General features: G+C 43.2%; 1 protein-coding gene across 2 annotated transcripts in view; it reads left to right on the top strand.

The window, feature by feature from the left end:
• TAF2 (TATA-box binding protein associated factor 2) overlaps positions 1-20,397 on the top strand; it is a 316,921-nt gene that overhangs the window by 142,329 nt on the left and 154,195 nt on the right. For both annotated transcript variants that reach the window (XM_029591949.1, XM_029591950.1), the window contains one exon: positions 5,751-5,886. In XM_029591949.1, the coding sequence (XP_029447809.1) occupies positions 5,751-5,886 (136 nt within the window). The remainder of the gene's footprint in view (positions 1-5,750; positions 5,887-20,397) is intronic.

The following is a 20,397-nucleotide window of genomic DNA, read 5'->3' as shown; positions in this document are numbered from 1 at the left end:
AAAAGATCCACTATTCCAGCGGCTCAGGTCCACGAAGAGTTTGTCTAATAAAGGTTGATAATTGAGGCGATAGAGGTCTGACAAATTAGAGGATAGTTGCACCCCTAAATACCCTAAGGCCGGAGATGGCACTAAACCTATTTAGTTCTCTCATGACTCCCTGCAAAGATGTAAGCGGATCAGTTAATATTAATAACACATCATTGGCAAACAGAGATAATTTATAATGATAGTCCCCTAAGGGCACTCCTTTTATGTCTTCAGATTTCCTAATGGCAGTGGTGAGAGATTCAAGATAGAGAGCAAAGAGGAGGGGGGAGAGGGGGCAGCCCTGCCTAGTGCCACGTCCTATAGCAAATGCCGCTCCGTAGCCATTATTCACTTTAACTTGTGCCTTAGGTCGATCATATAATTTTCGTATCCAGTGTACAAAGTTTGGCCCAAACGCCATCTTTTGCAGAACACTAAAAAGAAATGGCCAGTGCACCAAATCAAACGCCTTCTCAGCGTCAATAGAAAGCAAAACGGCCGGTTCTTTTTCCCTCTGCACCCACCACATCAATTCTAAAAATTTACAGATATTGTCCGCAGCCATACGGTGTGGCACAAATCCAACTTGATCGGAATGTACTAACTGTGGGAGAAAGTTATTAAGCCGAGCCGCTAGTATACGGGCAAGGAGTTTAAGGTCTAGGTTTATTAATGAGATGGGCCTATAGGAGGCGCATTGTGTAGGATCGCAGCCCGGCTTGGCAAGCACAGTTATGCCAGCCACGTTTGCCTGAGGTGTAAGGGTGTCCGCCTCCCGTAGCCCATTAAAGAATCGAGCTAACGGTTCAGCAAGCGTGAGGGCACATTTCTTATAATAGACACTTGAAAGTCCATCAAGCCCGGATGCCTTACCCGGTTTAAGGGATTTAATGACTGATAACACTTCTTTCACTGTAATTGGAGCATCCAGGAAACACTGCTGCACATCAGTGACGCAAGGTAAATTAATGTCCTGCAAATAATTATTAATATCTAGTTGCTGAATATTGCTATCTGTACTATAAAGGGTACTATAAAACTCTGAGAATGCTGTGCGAATCTCCTGGGAAGCCGTCAGTATATCTCCCCTACTATTTTTGATTTTAGGTATAATACTTTGGGAGGTCCTGGCTTTAAGCCTTCTAGCGAGCAGGCGACCAGCTTTGTCCCCGTCCCCCACCTCATAGTACGCTTGCTTTGTGACTGATGGATTAATTGTGCATGGTCTAGTTTGTACAATTCAGATTGTAATGCTAAGAGTTTCTGATAACAACTAGTGGATTGACTCCGCATATGTTCTTGGGATATAGTCTGCAATTCATGAAGCAACTCATCCCGTTTTTGTTGTTTAAGTTTCCTGACAGCAGAGGCTCTGGATATTAAAAGACCTCTGGCTACCACTTTAGAGCAGTCCCACAGAATACTGGGGGTGGTCGTGGGTATATCATTTAGTTCAAAATATTCCTGCATTTGACTCTCAAACTGCTTGGTGAATGTTGCATCCTGAAACAGAGATTCATTGAGCTTCCAGAATCGGTCTCCCAGATCATTATTATTCATGTCCACTTCTATGCTAATAGGCGCATTATCAGACCATGTAATGGTATCTATTTCTGTGTGTATGATTCTGTTTCCAAGTATCTTATCTAGTAAAAAATAATCTATACGAGAATAACTCGCATGTGGTGCAGAGTAAAATGTATAAGAGCGAGATCTGGGATACCGATTCCTCTAGACATCAATCAAACTCCAATCATCCATGATAGCATGCAATGCTTTTCTGGATTTCCCAAAGTTGTGGGGATGCGGGTTCAAGTTATCCAAGTCCTGCTTTAAGGTGAGGTTAAAATCTCCACCGATAATTAATTCACCCTTAGCGTGAGTCAATAACAGCTTTTTAATGCTATCAAAAAGTATCTCATGGTCGTGGTTAGAACCATAGAGAGATACTAGTGTATAAAGCTGGTTGCCCATCTGAATTGTCAAGAGCACAAACCGCCCCTCGGGATCCACGACATGAGAAATGTATTCAAACACTAGTTGAACTGAAATTATTATCCCTGTGCCCGTATATTTATGATGTTTATCTGCTGCTGCCAAATATTTGTGTGGGAATTCTTTAAAGGCTAGGAGATGGTCATGCCTTCGTTTTAAGTGAGTCTCCTGTACAAATACTATATCCGCTTTCTGTCGCAAGACTTCTTTTCTAAGAAGAAAGCATTTTCTATAGGTATTTAGTCCTTTGACGTTAAGAGAAAGGATCTTAACCATAACAACTGAGGGAATTAATAGATACGCTACGAGCAAGCCACCGAAACACTCCCATAAAATGAGAACACAGGGTGAGAGAAGAAAACCATAACATTAAGTAAACAATCATACAGAGTAACTTTAGCTGATACACATCAACTACAGCCCATAACCTAAGTGACTGTGTCATGTCCACTAACTGGACTTGAGGAGATTCGCTCGCAATTTCCTGCAAATCTTAGTCCTGGGGGTATATGAAACAGCGCAATAGCCCGAGGACTGATCCCCTCAGCCCTATTCAACAAGCAACAGAAAAAAGAAAGAGAACATTTTTTCCCTCTCCCTTCTTCTTTATGAATAGCCAATATGAGGTTCCAAAAGTCATGCAAACTGTTAAACAACCACCGAGGTTCTGTCATAATCTGGTGAGAACAGTGTCAAAATACAGCCCAAACGTGAGCCAACTTAATCCATGAGAATACTCAAAGATCAGCAATTAAGCAGTCAACAGCATCAGCAAACTGAAACAGCAGATGTTTCCCATACTCAGCCCTTGTCAGCGAGGATGCCACCCGAACGGCTGGGCTGTCTGCGGAGGTGTCCTCGTCCTGGTCCAGGTCGCTGCCATCTTGGAAGCATATCCGGATTTTTTCGTGAGGAGGCGGGACCGCAAACTCCAACTTAAGTCCTGCTTCTGTGAAGGATCGCACCACATCATCTAATGATTTTATTTTATAGGTAATGCCCTGTCGCTGAAATAGCAGAGCGAAAGGGAAAGCCCACCGATACTTGATTCCTTCAGCGTGCAGAGCTGCAGTCACCTCCCTGAGCTGATATCTCTTTTGAAGAGTTGAGGGGTCTAGGTCGTTGTAAATGGTGATGTCCAAGTCTTGCCACTTCCATCGTAAATTGCCAGATTTACGACCTCCTCTTTCTGACGAAAATTTAGAAATTTGATTATTATTTCCCTAGGCTTGTTATCACGTTGGGGGCCTAACGTGTGGTGAGCCCGCTCCAACTCTATCGACGGGGGGGAAGCCATCTCACCTGAAGAAGCCCCATGAGACGCGAAGAGATCATTGCAAATGGCTGCCGCTGTTTTCATGCATTCAATGTATTGATCTGACTCAGGCACACCTCGTATGCGGATGTTAGAGCGTCGAGATCGGTTCTCGAGATCCTCTATTTTTTCGGCCATGGTTTCCACATCCGTTGCAAGTTGGATCCTTGTTTGGCTTAGGGCGTCAATATGAGAGCTTTGATTATCCACTCTAAGATCTAATTCGTCCACGCAATGCCCCATGTTGTTTAAGTCCTCTTTCATTTCTTCCATTCGAGCTAGCAATTCATCTTTATGGCTTTGCAAGTCGGCTCTAAGTTCGATGAACCAATTTCGGATTTCAGTTCTAGTGGGTATGTCCGGGTGTAGCATTCCTGCGTTTGATTCACAGGGAAGATCTGGGAAAATACCCAACTCCTCGGGCGCTTGCGGCTCGCCTCGTGGTTTTGAGGCCTGCATCTCCACCTCTGCTAGAGTCTCCTCAGTTAACTTACTAAAAGAAAACTGTTTGAGGTCGATAGTTTTTCGTTTTGCAGTCATCCTAGCTATGTTACCCTTCGGCAACTGTTCTTTGCGAGCGAATATCCTTGGTTAAGAATGATAGCACAACCTCTGAGAGTAGGGCTTGAAGGGAGCAGAAAGTTTAAGCCGCCATTTCTCAGCGCTGCTTGATAGCGCCCCCCGGAAAAATGTTTTTATTAAATAACTTATCTGATCAGAGTGCTTGTTCTCGGACCTGTTAACAACGTGAGATGCATGGTCTGAGAGCAAGCATTCAGATCCCCTCTAACCATCACTTTTTCAGAAGGCAGCAACAAAATTGTGAAAAAGTTAATTATAAAACTATAATCTTTTCTTAGAACTTCGGGGAAACAATAAAATAATGCAAACCTCCCCTCCACCACATACACATTTCACTTCACCACTAAATTCTCACACCCATGGTGAATGGAAATAGGGAGAGGTTTCAAATTCAAAGTAAGTTTATAAAACTTTAAAAAACAAACAAACCCACCCTTCTTCATATTCCTTGCTTAGTGAAAATAAGACTATCCATCTGGGCAATCTGAATTTATCAAAATAGTATCTGTTTCATTAAGCCAAATTTCAGTCAAAAACAAAAAAATATAAAGACCCATCTGAAAGATATTTGGAAACAATATCAAATTTCTTCTGCAAGGAAGACATGTTTATATAGGCCATGGAAAAGCTGATAGATTGAAAACCAAGCTTTTCTGAAAACTGAAGCGGGGATGCAAGGAAAGCAGATAAGACATCCTCTCATATTAGCAGACTGAGCATCAATAAAGAATGATCCACTATTTTTGCCCCTTCCAGTAAGCATAGGAATTGAAGCAACTTGCATTCCCAATAAAAAAAAAACAAAAGCAGACAATCCAAACTACAAGCAAAGAGCCCGGGTCCTTTACCATGGCTCTTTGCTGGCGGCCAGTCATTTTAAACAGCCCTGTGGGCCCTGGCTGATGACAAGGCTGGAGAGAGGAGGGACTACCCGGGTCCTTGAAGATTGGTTCTGAGCCTTTCAGCTGAAGCAATCTCCAGAACTAGGCAAATGTCTCGCATCTAAGTAGTGAAAGACATGATCTTACATTATTCTGAATCTCAAATGTAGGTTTTATTAAATATTCTACAGTTGTGAATAGAAATCTCATGCTATAAACTGTGGCACGTCTTTTAGATATAAAATATTTCTTTGCAATGTTTGTAAGATTTGGTGGTAAACGATGATAATTTCACTGATTATCCAGGAGAGCATCATTCACTGTTTAATCTGTACAGCCTGCTGCCTGTTAAATCTAGTAATTCTATAGAAATGATTAGTAGTAGTATGTCTTTCTTTTAGATCTTGCTGGGTACATGTTTTTGTCATTGAGGCACTCATCTAAAGATTTGACTCCCATAATGATTTCTTGTGTATAATATTTTTTTGAAAGAACCAAATTGAGTGGGTAGATGTGTTGACATTGTCTATATTTGTATTCTTGGTGGCTGAGCATTTGCAGAGGGAGGAATAAATAATTGACTCCTTACAGTGGTTAAAAGAAAAAAATGGGAGATAGATTGTGCTGCATGACTGGAAAAGACCTTTCCTTTTGGCATGTTGATGCGGCTCCTATCTTCAGAATAAGTTCTAGTTTCAGTTCCAACTTATTTTCACCTCCCAGGATCTGAGACCAGCAGGGATGCTCATTATTTTTTAAATAATGTACACTCTAAAACGTTCTCTGGAGGTGTACTGAGCTTTCAAGTTCTCAGAACATTAGTGTGCCATTTGTGTTGCATAAATAAATAACAGGTTTTATTTACAAAACTGCCAAAATGTTTCCTTATGCTATTAAATGCCAGGCATACATGGTTAATACAATAAGTTTATTATATCTTTTCTTAGCACTGCATCACATCTTCACTTTTCCATAAAACATCCTCATACCTTGTCTTGGGAATATTACAACATGTTCCAGTGCAAAGCCCACCTTGTCATGCGATTGATTGAAAACCGGATCAGTATGGAGTTCATGTTACAAGTAAGTGCTATGATAAGAACTTGAAACACATTCTGCCTCTGGGAAAAGCCTTTTTTCCATCAAAAAACAGGCTGAATTAGCCATTATGTGTGGTGTGACGTTATCTGGTGGCATGAAATTGACTCATCTCTCCAAGCTAGTAAAGCTATGAGCTCCAGGGAGCATGAGCAGGAGTTGCCTTGTGAGTATCCGCAGTCATTTTTTGCCCTACATGTGATCTCTGTCTCTCCTACATTTTTTCTTTAAAAATCCTAAAACCTACGTTATTCAATATTGTTTTATTCTTAAGTTGCCTTGCTGCCTCTACAGCCCCACAACAGTACTTTTCAGTGCTACTGAAAACAAAAAATACTTAAGAACATAAGAAATTGCCATACTGGGTCAGACCAAGGGTTTATCAAGCCTAGCATCCTGTTTCCAACAGTGGCCAATCCAGGCTTACAAGTACCTCAAGTACCTGGCAAGTACCCAAACACTAAGTAAGATCCCATGCTACTGATGCCAGTAATAGCAGTGGCTGTTCTCTAAGTCAACTTGATTAATAGCAGTTAATGGACTTCTCCTCCAAGAACTTATCCAAACCTTTTTTAAACACAGCTGCACTAACCACATCCTCTGGCAACAAATTCTAAAGCTTAATTGTGCATTGAATGAATACGAATTTTTCTCCAATTACTTTTAAATGTGCTACTTGCTAACTTTATGGAGTGCCCCCTAGTCCTTCTATTATCCGAAAGAGTAAATAACTAATTCTAGACTTCTCATAATTTGAAAGACCTCTATCATATCCCCCCTCAGACGTCTCTTCTCCAAGCTGAACAGCCCAAACCTCTTTAGCTTTTCCTCATAGGGGAACTGTTCCATCCCCTTTATCATTTTGGTCATCCTTCTCTGTACCTTCTCCATTGCAACTATATTTTTTTTGAGAAGCAGCGACCAGAATTGTACACAGTACTCAAGTGTGGTTTCACCATGGAGCCATACAGAGGCATTATTAAATTTTCCATTTTTTTCACCATTCCCTTCCTATTAATTCCTAAAATTCTGTTATCCTTTTTGACTGCCGCAGCAACTTGACAAAGTGTGGCCTTATCTTCTACCATGTCTTGGCAGAAGAGGACATCAACAACAATGAGCAGTTTTAAGAGTTGGATCTTTGAGAAGAATATGGCCCTCACCAACAGCCACAAATTGTGTTATTGATAATTTGGGCTGGATCATGGCCAGAATCGTTTTGCCTGCGGATGTGTGTCCCCGTGCTCGCCAAGGTCCAGAGCTCTTTGAATTAAGAAACTGCATAAATCTCTATGGAGTCTCAGTAGGGCCTCATCCTGCAGTTCAGCCTTATTTGAAACGCTGGGAAAGTTGTTGAATGGGAGCTCATCAAATCTCCACCATCCACTCAAGCCAAAGTCATGGGGTCGAGTTCCATCAGATGCCCTGCATCAAAGGCAAAGTGACATCAGACACTGGAGCCATTGCAGCCTATGTTGAGGAAGTATAAGCATTCTAAGTATTGTGCATTGGCACCGGTGCCATTGGCGTGGCCATCTTTAGCACCATCAATGCCAACAGCATTGATAGCGCACAGTGCATTGACTCACACGATAGAACTTACACAGATGCCAGCAGAGCACATCGAATCACTTGACACAGGACACAAAAAGAGTGCTTGACTCACAAAACTCTAATACCCACAATGCACCGATGCAATGGCACAATCAATGCAAGGTGCACTGATAAGTTCGATGCATGATGCACCAAACCATGGTGCATGCACCTCTGCACTCAACACTTAAGGTTCCAATGCCATATAAGCCTGTAGCCTTCATACAAGAACCCACGGTGCAGCGCCAGTGCAGCAACACAATATCATCAGCCTGCACTAGACTCCGTGGCACAATTCTCCAAAGACCCATCAAAGCATACCAGGGCATCTAAACATTCTAACCCATTGAAGCCCCCGATGCATCCACCACAGATTTCGATTTATCAAACTATTTTCCCAATACGGCTCTATACAGCTCATCCTAGATCTGTGGGGGAAGGGTCAGGTTGCCCTGTTGCCACCAGTAACCAGGGCACTTACCCTGCCTAGACTAGTGGGAGATGGACTTTACCTGAAGACTGCAGAACTAATGACTTCTATAGTACCACTCACTTTTAAGAGGCTGCCTGCCCTCGTGCAGCTTCTATCCTGGTTTCGTAAGAGGTTGTTTTGCCACCTACATCAGGCCAGAGGTCACAGTCACTCGACGAAATCACAGATTTGGTGCAGTTTCTTTACTTTTCTGACCAAGGAGACAGAAGGACTGTTCCAACTTCTCCTTTCCATTCTCACTACAGCGCTAGCAAAGACCAGAATCCCGATATCACCTATAAGGATGCATTCAGTATCGGGAGCCTTGCTCAGGGGATCTTCATCATCTAATGCAAAGGATTTGAGTAGGTGGTAGGTATTAGACCAGGCGGCTTCTCAGAGTCAACCGGAAGCCCCCTCTTGGTTTGCCGTCTTCATCATTGGAGTCCTGGGTAAGTGGCTCTATACCTTTAGGCTCGGATGAACATTTTACCGGCATACACCCTCCATTGCTCTTCCATATCCTCAGGATCAAATCTCACCACTGGAGGTTCTGACCTATTCTAAGTTTGTGGAAAAGACGGATCTGTGTCTGAAAAAATAAAGACCTCCAATCAGAGCTCCTGGGGCTTCTTCAAATATTGGACACTCCAACTGAACCAGCGCCCTTCCAGTTCACAACATTCTCAATACTCTACAAATTAGATTGTGGGGAAACTCCCATTTCAGTCATTCTCAACCACTAGTCCTCAAATTTAAAGTTCAATAATCACCTGGGTTTGTTGTCTGAATGCTTCACCAGTCCATAGTGGTTGAATCTGCTATAAAGAAAGTGAAGAAAAGACCACAAACTTGTATATAACTTTGGCATGAACAATTTTCAAAATGCAATGCTCTTTGCTTGCAGTAACATTCATCAATTCTATATGGTTCAGTACATAAAGGACTACATTCAAAAGTTGAATCCTTTCTTACCTGCGATGGAGCAAGGCAATTATTATCCACAATCTTTCCTAGACATCTTCTGTGAATAGTATGTGAACCCTTTCATTCCATTTCATGTAGTTCATCTACCTCCTCTGGGGCTAGACATATGGAGTCCGATATTCAAATGCCAGGTAGCTTGCTAAGTAGGTCTTACCTGGCTATCTAGCTGCTGCTGAATATCCAGTTACATTCTGCAGCTGCTAGATAGCTGAATAAGTCGCTTATCTGGCATTACGGCTAGCTTGTGGGTGGGCACTGGGTGGATCGGGGTAGCGCTAGTTAGCCGAACAACTTATCTGGCTAAGTAGTGATATTGAGACTTAGCCAGATAAGTTAACCAGCTAAGCTAGACATGCTCAATAGCAGGTCTAGACTTAACCAAATACCCTCTTTGTATGTGTATATTCAGAAGTATAGCTGTGCCACTGAATATCCTTGTAACTTAGCTGGATAAGCTATAATCTGGCTAAACTTTTAATATCTACCCCATCTGAGTCAGTAGCATCCATTAGGACATCCATGAAAAACTAGTGGACCTCCCCTGCTTAGGCAACAGTGTTTTCAGTGAAAAGCTCCCTGAGATGGTAGCCCAGATTAAGGACCTAAATGAGTATTGCATTTGCTCTCACTAGCTCCTGAAAAGCCGTCGACAGTATGACGTCGCTTCTATCCATTCAAGAGATCATACTTCCACAGGAGGTCTTACTGGGCTCTTCAACAATATTGTCTACCACCACTTTCAGCTATGTCTTATGAAAGAGAACACCAGCAACAGAAACTTATGCAACAGGCCCAGTCCAAATCAGGGCCTACCTTTTGATCCCTCCTAACAATCCGTTTCCAACATTCCCAGTAGGGGGAAGAATCTAGTATTTTGAGGAGGAGTGGCATCATATCACCAAGAACCCTGGGTCCTTCAAATTGTGCAGTCTGGGTACCATTTGCGTTTCTCCTGGCCTCCATCCCTTCCACATTGTTCAGTGCTCCATTTGGATCCATCTCATTTTCCACAGCTTCGACTGGAATTCCATTATTTCAACAACAATGAGCGATAGAACCAGTTCCACCATCTCAGCATGCCCTGGAGTTCTATTCCTAATACTTTCTTATCCCCAAGAAAACGGGTGTGGGGGGGGGGCGACGTCTGCGGCCATTTCTCGACTTGAGGCGCCTTAAAAAACAAATAGTCTGAGAGAAATTCAAAATGAACTCCCTTATATATAGAAGGGAGAATGGATGCGTACTTTGGATCTGAAGGATGCATATGCTGGCATACCAATCCACCCTTCGCATTGGCTCTACCTCTCCTTCTAGGTGGATTCTTCCCACTACCAGTACAACGTACTCCCGTTTTGGCCTGTTAGCCTTGAGGGTCTTCACAAAATGCTTCATGGTAGTGGCAGCTCATCTCTGTTATAAGGGAAAACAAGTCATCCTGTACCTGGACAATTAGCTCATCACAACAAAAGGAATGTTGCGATTCTGCTTGTCATGCAGCCTCCCAACTACAGAAGTCCTCTGGGAGCTGTCTCTCTACCCTCTTTTCCAGCTGTAGTCTTGGTGACCTCATGACTCAGCAGATCTCTGCCTATTTAGCCCTGCCTCAGTCTACACTCAGTGCCTTGTCATTGAGTCTGAGTCTGTCCGGCTCCGAGCTTGGCCCCTCATGCCTTGTGGCTTCCTATAGCCTTCTCGCCTTGTATTCCTTGTGGCTCTCTGCAGCCTTCTGCCTTGTGGCTTCCCTAAGCCGCCTGTCTCAAGCCTTGCTCCCTGGCTTCTCTAAGCCACCTGTCTCAAGCTTGCCAGTATCATTAACTCCTGTCTTGTTCCAGTGTTCCATCCCAGACCTTGGTTCCTGTCTGAGTTCAGACTCACCAGACATCATCCTCCAGCCGTGCAACCTGCATCCTAAGTCTCCTCTGGCTCCTTTCTTCAGTCCTGTCTGACATCAGCCTTCAGCCCTGCAGCCTGCCTCTTCGTTCCTATCTGACTTCTGCCTCCACTCCAGATTACAGTCCAGCTTTAGCATTAGGTCTCTTTCTTGTTCATGTCCTGCCGGTCACCAGAACTCAAGGGCTCAATCTGCGGGGAAGGTGGCTGGTATAAGCAGAAGATCCCCTAGTCTAGCCTGTCCCTGGAATCGTGGACTGTTCCATGGGGGGTTCTCCAGCCAAGCTGGGTCCACAACACTAACGGGATAAAGTACTACATTCTCTGAGCTCAACCATAGCTCTGCTTCAACACTTAAGTTTTCTGATCAGCTTTGAGAAATCAACCATGGAGCCCACTTAGAGTCTCAAATTCACTGGGCTTGCATAAACATTATACAGGAAAAAGCATACCTGCCTCCTGATCAAGTGAATACCATTATATCACTCATCCACAATCTGCTCTTTTCTGACTCATCTGCAAGATGACTCCTAGTGGTTCTTGGACATATGGCACTGGCCATCTATGTGGTTCTGCTGATCCAGCATCACGTATGATATCTCCAGTTGGGTTTGCGTTCCCAATGGGATCAACTAACTTAACCTCTGTCATGTCCAGTTCAGATCCCAATGACTATGAAACGAGAGTTGCCGTGGTGTAACACCCATGAGTTCTCAAAGAAGGAACCCCTCTTCAATCGCTCCCCTATGAAGTAGTTCTTGCGACAGATGCCTCCATCAAAGGGTGGGGAGCACATGCGGAACTCTTCAAACACAAGGCTTCTGGACCCTTCAAGAGAGCCACAATCAGATCAACTTTCTAGAGTTGAGAGCAGTCAGATATGCTGTATCAATCTTTGTACATGTTCTTCAAGGAAAGAGCATTCTGATTCAAATAGACAATCAGGACACTATGTTTTATGTCAACAAGCAAGGAAGAGTGGGATAATGACCTCTGACAAGAAGCCCTAAAAATCTGGCATTGGGCAGAGATAAATCTAACTACTCCTCAGGCCACTTATCTGCCAGGCATCTCCAGCACGCTGGAGGATCAACTCAGCAGAGTGTTTCAGCCACACAAGTGGTCTCTATGGCAGTCAGTAGCCGATGAAGTCTTCAGCTTATGGGATCTACTATTGATGTACCTGTTCTCCTCACAGCAGAATACAAAGCTAAATCAATTTTGCTCAGTACTACCAGGCGATCACAGGTTGACTCAAAACGCTTTCCTCCTTGACTAGGGACAAAGCCTCATGTATACTTTTCCACTATTACTGCTTATCACCAGAACAGTGCAGAAAGTTCTTCAGGACTATGCTTGTCTAATTCTCGTTGCCCAGGCAGATCTGATATGCATATCTTATACAACTTTCCAATAAATGTCCTGTATGTCTGAGAACAAACCCTGCGCTGTTGATGTAGGAAGATGGAACATTGTATCATCTCAACTTTTCAGGTCTCAACCTCACAGCTTGGATATTGAATGCTCAGTGATTGAGAATTTTCACTTACCTACAGAAATTGTGGATATACTTGTCTCCTCTAAGAAGCCTTCCAGTAGAAGGAATTATGCCTTCAAACGACACAGGTATTCCAAATGGTGTCAACAAAATGCTTTGGACCCATTTTCCTACGAGCTTAAGTACTGTATCTCCTGAAATATTTGCTCCACCTTTCTGATTAAGACCTTGCCACTTCCATTACACAGCACCTCAGCATTATGGCAGCTTCCCGTACTCAGCAAACCAACCTATACTCATCTGTTGATATCTTGCTTCATGAAAGGTCCATGGCATTTCAGACTTCCAGTTCAAATGCCACTTGTTATGCTGGGTCCTGATTGTAGTCCTTTCTCAACGAATGAAGCGTCCTTTTGAACCATTGGAATCAGCTTCTCTAAAACACTTAACATGGAAGGTAGTGTTCCTCATTGCAGTGACTTCAGCTAGAAGAGTCAGCAAAATCCAAGCTCTTGTCCACTATCCTCCGTACAGTTCTTCCACAATAGGGTAGTTCTCAATACTAACCCGAAATTTCTCTCAAAGGATGTCTCAGCTTTTCATATCAATCAATCCATCATATTACTTACATTCTTTCTTAGGCCCCATACACATTAGGGCGAAAAAGTCTTGCATGTTTTGGACTGCAAAAGGGTCTTAGCATATTACAGGAAAGGAGCTCAGCTGAATTAGAAAACTTCCCAGCTGCTCGTCTCATATGATTTCAACTGACTAGGAATTGCAATTGCCAAGCGTACTTCGTCTAACTGGCTGGCTGAGTGCATTCATTACTGCTACATCTTAGCAGGAATGCAAACCACAAGCTTTGTGAAGGCTCATCAAGTGAAAGCCATGGCTGCTTCTATTGCTCAACTTTGAGAAGTTCCTATTGAAGATATCTGCAAAACTGCAACTTGCCCTTATGACACACTACTGTCTCGATAACATCTCAAAGATTGACAGTAAATTTGGATAAGCAGTTTTACAAATTCTGGTCTCATAGCAGACCACTCTCCATAGTGAGGACTGAGTTGCTTACTTACAGGTCGATCCAGTAAAGTGTGCTCCGTCGGAGCGCACTGTCACCCTGCTCTGGACGCGTGTTTTCCCTTACCCCTTATTCAGTAAGGGGAGGAAAACACGCGGCCCACCCGCGGCACCTAATAGCGCCCTCAACATGCAAATGCATGTTGATGGCCCTATTAGGTATTCCCGAGCGATCCAGTAAGTAAAATGTGCAGCCAAGCCGCACATTTTACTCTAAGAAATTAGCGCCGCCCAAAGGTCGGCGCTAATTTCTTCCGGCGCCAGGGAAGTGCACAGAAAAGCAGTAAAAACTGCTTTTCTGTGCACCCTCCGACTTAATATCATAGCGATATTAAGTCGGAGGTCCCCAAAAGTAAAAAAAAGTAAAAAAAAAATAAAAAATTTTGAATTCGGCCCGCGGCTGTCGGGCCGAAAACCGGACGCTCAATTTTGCCGGCGTCCGGTTTCCGAGCCCGTGGCTGTCAGCGGGCTCGAGAACCGACGCTGGCAAAATTGAGCGTCGGCTGTCAAACCCGCTGACAGCCGCCGCTCCAGGCCAAAAGGAGGCGCTAGGGACGCGCTAGTGTCCCTAGCGCCTCCTTTTCCTCGTTTGCACCGCGTCGCCTAATTTAAATACTGGATCGCGCGCACCGGCGAGGGGCCGGTGCGCGCGCCGGGAGAGCGGGCGTTAGTCCGCTCTCCCACGGACTTTACTGGATCGGGCTGTTAGTAAATGCTCTGCTGCAACCTTCAGCTTGGGACTCCGCTCATGTAATGGCTAAATCAGCCTGCTTATCAATGAAAAAAACAAGATTGCTTACCATAAATGGTGTTTTCTGTAGATAACTAAATGAATTGGCCATGGAATACCCATCTGCCTTCCTGGAGAGTAGACTACAAAGCTAGATTAGCTCTGGTATGGACTGAGGAGACTCACAAGGCAACACCCATGCAAGAACTCCCGCACATGCTCACAGCTCAAAGCTCTATTAGCTTGGAGAGCTCATTCAGTGCTACTGGATGACATCAGCCCACATGAAAGGGCTAATTCATCCTGTTATCTACATAAAACATTGTTTTAGTTTTATTTCTGAAATTTTACTCTGATCATTTCTATTTTTATAATGCACTTCACAACATAAAACACTTCAAGCAGCATTTTTATTTCAAAAGCCAGTCAAGTTGAAATGCACTCCACAGATGTATACAATTAAAATGGAAAAGGGAATTCTTGTGGGAATTCTTGGCTCTTTTTTTCGTACAATTAAAATAGAACACAATAGATCTTTGGGAAGGGAATGCAAATTCTAAATTAAAAGTTTGTTTTTTTTTTTAATTTTCTGCTTTGAATATATTTTTATAACACTTCAATGAACAAATTTACTTTGGTGACTACACATTTTCCTATAAATTCAATGTCTGCAAGCCTAAATCAGAAAAGTTCTCAAGTTATTTGAATACCGTTGGGTAGACTAGTAAAGCGAGTTGCCCAAGGTCAATTCATCGAAGCTACGAGTAAGACAGAGTGCACTTTCACTAATGGTACTTGTAGGAGCAACAGTTGTATTGCTTTATAATGGAATATATATAGGAATAAAGGTCAACAAAACATTGTAAATGATATAACGTGCTTGTTGACCTTTTTATTCTGTCTGGACAAAGATAACCAACAGTTTGCTTGCTTTATAATAAAAGCTCCTGGGTTTCCATAGAAGTGTTAAAATATAGAGAGAGTGGGAGCTCAGATGTTTCTTTTGGGTTTTTTTTTTAACGGATTAAGTGCCTAATTTACTAAGGCTTTTCTCCCAACCTGTGTCTGTGGGAAAAGCGCTTAGTAAATAAGGTCCTAAAGTAGTAAACTGCAGTAAAAAGTGTCAGAAAAGCTCATCTATGAAAAATCAGACCATTTACCAACTGAAATACGTACATAAAATAATCCATTTCAGAGTATTGAGGGTGATTTATTATATGCTACTTTATTAAGAATATGGAATTAGAGAAAAATGTATAATAAATCATAGAATGACGAGATTCTGTCTGTTTACAATGTAACAGTCCTGATTTTATGTTTTTCTGCAAGCACGGAAAAAAAAAGTTTAGCGTTTGTTTGTTTTTTTTATGCCACTCCATCATCCATCCTTCGTTCTCCCTGACCCTTTCTTAGTACCAGGTATGGTTCTTACTTCCTTATTTGTTTCTAGATTTATACTGAATTTGTGATTGTTCCTGTTTCCATTTTTCATGTACTTATTGTTAAATTTCTATTGTATTTCTATTGTGATGTGTTCCTGGATTGGGCACCATATAAAAATGATATAATAATAATAATAAATAGATGTGAGGAAAGAATAGGCCAGAAGGCTTTATATTAATAGAAATTGGTTAATAAGGATTAAGGATTGAAAAAAATGTTGATTTTTGAGGACTTTACCAACAGGATTTTCTCATGATGAATTTGTCAGTGGGAAGGTGCATAGCGAAGCTGTTGAACAGAGGCAAGCTGACCTTTCAATTTCTGTATTACATAAAAATAAGATGTCATGGCATTTAAAAACAAAGGTCTAATTTGATCTCTTTCACTGATCTTTCCTATAAATTTTGTAGCCTAATACGAGCATCATCATCATCTTCTACAAATACTCTTTGATTTTCTTTAGAGTGTTGCCTTACTGCGCTTTCTTTTTCTTTGGGAAGAATCCACAATGAGAGGGTTTAGGTTTGTGGTAATGTGGCTAGTCATGGCTTAGGAAACAGCCAGTGGGATAAAGGAAGCAAACTCTGGCTGTTTCCTTAAGTGCAGTGAAAAACACAAAACAGAAGAAAAGCTGCTCATTTGCAGTTCTGACAATAACTAACCTCAAATATGCAGATCTTCGCATATTCTGACTTCCTTCCTGCTCCCTGGAGCCCGTCTAACCCTTCTGGGCCCTGACTCCTTATAAAATGGTGATAGAAGCATTTCTTCACCCAGAATCGCTTGCAGTGCTGAATCTTGACGAGGAAAGGGTAGATAGCTGTGGCCATGGCCAGTCCCTTAATGTGGTTTGAGAGAGTTTCCCGTACACTCCCTCATATACCCTTCCCCTCAGCTCACCATTACTAAAGTGAGCAGCTGCCTGAATCTGGGCTACCACGCTAGTCTGGTGTCCCATTTCCGTCTCCTTGAACAGCGAAAAGGCTGACTTGTTGCCTATGTCATCCCTGTAAGTTCTCTCTTTGTCTCCTTTTAATATTGTCTTGTGTCCCGCAGACCCTAATGCTTGCAGCTTGAGGTATTTTCCTTGCAGCTTCCTGTGGGGCTTCGTGCTCCTACGCTGTTTGTGGTATGGACTTGCTTCTTTCCGAGGAGAGATATGATAATGAGACAGTTCATTAGGGTATGGAGGGTTTACACTAGCATGAGGTGGTCTTAAACTGTGGGTAGTCCTGTCCAAGTCCCACAGGGTATGGGAGGTGAGGCAGTATTCTGACCTCAAGGCTGGCCTGACACACTAGGGTTGTCAATACAATGTAGCCTGTCCAGTATCATTTCTGGTTGCCATGTACACAGGCGAGGGTTACTATTTCCATATACTTGATTGACATTTTCATCTAGATCTCTCTGGAGCAGAGCCCTTAGACTTCCTGAGTCCAGCAGGGCTTCCACTTCCCCTGGGACCACAAACTCGCTCAATCTAGATTGTGAGCCTTCCACCAGGTTAAAACTGGGAGTCTGTTACTCTATATTCCCCTCCTCGTCTTCCCACTAGGGAGCGTCTTGGACTGTGTGCACTTTCTCCCCAACAGTGTGAGTACTCCTGTGTATTTAACTTTGGAGCCAGGCCTTGTTCAGACAGGTTACTTTGTTCTTGTGAACTCAAGCCACCTGCATGGGTCAAGCCACTAGGTTGGCGTCCTATGATATACGGTCTTTGAAAAAGCAGTCCTTGGCGATGTGACCTAATTGTTCACATTGAAACAGACCTGATGCTCATCCATTATCTGGACACTTAGCTTCCCCTGCATGGCTTTTTGAATCTAACACCAGTCATTTTTCTTGCATAACAGCATGCTCTGCTGTGATCTGTTCTTGGTAAAAGGCATCAGACATCTCCACAGCGGACTCCAAGTTAACCAGAATGTTGACGTTTCCAGTGCCACATAACTGGGTATAGGCCTTCTACAAATTGCTTGAGGAGGAAGATATTGGCTACTTTGAGGCCCAATTTCCCATCAGTCTGTAGCCATTTCAGTTCAGCGTCCTTGAGCCATTGCAAAAGGTTTCAGGGACTTTCCCCAGGGTGGAGGGTCTCTCTCCAGAACCATAGCTGATACGCCTCTGGGGTACAGCCTGCTCGCTCCAGAATGGCGGCTTTCACATCTGCATAGCTAACCATTCCATCGTGGATTTGCTGCCTGAAAGGCAACCTGACTGCTGCCTGTCAACAGGTTCCCCAAATAAAGTAGTCCAAGAAACAGGCAGTTCTTTCGAAGTTTATTAAGAAAGTTTCTGGGTCTGCCCCTGGGCCTGGGGCCTGGTTATGGCAGTATGCACTGCCTGTGCTACTTGGGTTAGTGTACTTTGGTGCATAACTTGTTTTTGCAGCGCTTGCTGCTGGTCAGTTTGAGTTTGAATGGCATTCTGCAATTGCTGCTGCTTTGTAGCAAGGACTTGTATCACTTGCTTCATCTTCTTTGCTGTCCGAGCTGCCTCCAAACTGTCTCTCTCTCTGACGAAGAAGAGGGGGAGAAAATAAAAACAAACTGCTAGCCTATCCAGCCCTTACTTACTGTTTGAACCCTGACTGAGCAGGCAGGGTTAGTCCCCTTGGTCTATTGTAACTTCAGCTAGGGGAGTAGAACCAGAAGGCCCCAGGAAAAATTCTGTTTTTTTTTTTTCTCTCTGTTGCAGCTGAGGGCTCCTGCCTGTACTTCCCGCTTAGGTAACTTAGTAACGAGGCTAGTCGTGGCCTAGGAAATAGCCAGTGGGAAAAAGGAGGCATACTCTGGCAGTTTTCTTAAGTGCAAATTTATTTACAGTGAAAAACACAATACAGAAGAAAAGCTACTTACCTTGCAGTTCTGACAATAACCAACCTCAAACATAATAAGTTTTCACATAGTTTGGCTTCCTGCCTGCTCCCCAGGGCCTATCTAACCTTTCTGGGCCCTGACTCCTTATAGCAGGGGTGGGCAAGTCTGGTCCTCGAGGGCTGCAAACCAGTTGGGTTTTCAGGATACCCCTAATGAATATGCATGAAATAGATTTGCATACAACTGAAGCAGTGTGTATGCAGGTCTCTCTCATGCATATTCATTAAGGATATCCTGAAAACCCGACTGGTTTGCGGCCCTCGAGGACCGGAATTGCCCACCCCTGCCTTATAGTATGGTGAGGGGAGCCTCCCTTCACCCAGACTCCCTTGTGGGGCTGAAGCTTAAGGAGGACCAGCCTAGATAGCTGTGACCGAAGCCAGACCCTTATGGTGGTTTGAGGGAGTTTCCTGTACACTCTCTCATTGGTTCAAAAGAGACCGCTGGATTTTTAGTTAACGCGTGGCCTATTTAATGCCTGGTAAACCTAACAGCACAACCTAATGAGAAACTGTTTCAGGATACTGGAGAATAGATTTTGGACTTGGCAGCATAAGTGGTTTTTTGGTTTTTTTTATGTTACTAGAATAATGATGTATGTGACTGCAAGTCATTCATTTCATTTATTGTTATTTAGTTTCAACGGTTTTTATTGTGCAGAATAAAAACACTTCCCGGGCTGCATGGACACATGCACCCCAGGAAGAAATCAGATACAACCAGTATAGGCAAACTTATTTTTAAACGCCTTCCCTACAGGTTCAGTAATCTCCTTCCTCCCTCCCTCTCCCCCATCATATACCAAAACTACCCCCCCCCCCCTTCCCAGTTCAGCTAGTAGAATGTCAATGTACAGGTAGGGAAAGTCCAAAGGTCCAGTATGACACAAAGCCATCCTGTGGAACCAGCACTTCCAAAAGGGGAGAATGCATCACAGTCAGTCACTTAAGATCAAGCTCCTGGAGTGTTGTGATAAAGTCTGTATATATTTATTTATTTATTTATTTATTTAGAATTTTTATATACCGACATTCTTACATTAAAATGCAAATCATACCGGTATATGCATATGTATATGTATATGCATCCCAAATCCTCAAAAATTTACAGTGGTGCAACTGGGAGGTCCTAGACGCCAAGTTTTCCATCTGCATCAATGGTGAAGAGCATTTCTCCACATCCAAAAAGATGGCACCTCATTATTCCGCATTGTAACAAAATAAGTCTTTTCCCCACATAGCAGACCTTCTGAACAAACACAAACGTCTACCCCCTGGATCAAGGAAGAAGAAATACAACAAAATAACATTACTTTCGGAGGGAGAGGAACAGGGACATCTAAGAAGTCTGCCAAATAAGCTGCAATACGGGCCCAATACCGCCAAATTGGAGGGCATGCCCAGAATACATGGGAAAGGGTACTGATAGGCTCTTTGCATTTCTCGCACTGATCTGTGTCTCATAGGTTAGCTTTAAACAGGAGGTGCGGGGGCAAATACGCTCTCCGGAGGAACTTATATTGCATTTCCCTATAGTATATGTTACAGGTTATTCTTGAAATCTGTTTGAAACAGTATTGGAGTATGGCATGTGTGATGACAAATACACCGTCCCTGTTCCATCTCTCCACCAGAATCATACTAGTATCCACAGACACAATTCTTTTTAAGGCTTTATGGGCTACAGCCAGAGATAATACTTGTTGCTTTTCCAACAATAACATTTTATTCACAGCAGGTCGTCTAGAATCAGGCGGCAAGGATTTAACATAACGGTCTCGTATCTGAGAGAAAGGGAGAAGTGCCCCCTCTCCATCTAGGACATGGCCCAACTGGGTAATGCCCTGCTGGGCCCTAGCATGGAAAGCAGCCGTCTGTGAATCTGGCGTGAATTGTGAATTGCCCTGTAAGGGGAGCAG

Source organism: Rhinatrema bivittatum, chromosome 2, assembly GCF_901001135.1.
Source record: "Rhinatrema bivittatum chromosome 2, aRhiBiv1.1, whole genome shotgun sequence".
NCBI classification, from domain to species: domain Eukaryota; kingdom Metazoa; phylum Chordata; class Amphibia; order Gymnophiona; family Rhinatrematidae; genus Rhinatrema; species Rhinatrema bivittatum.
Note: the sequence above shows the minus strand (reverse complement) of the source record. Positions and strands in the feature narration are given on the sequence as shown.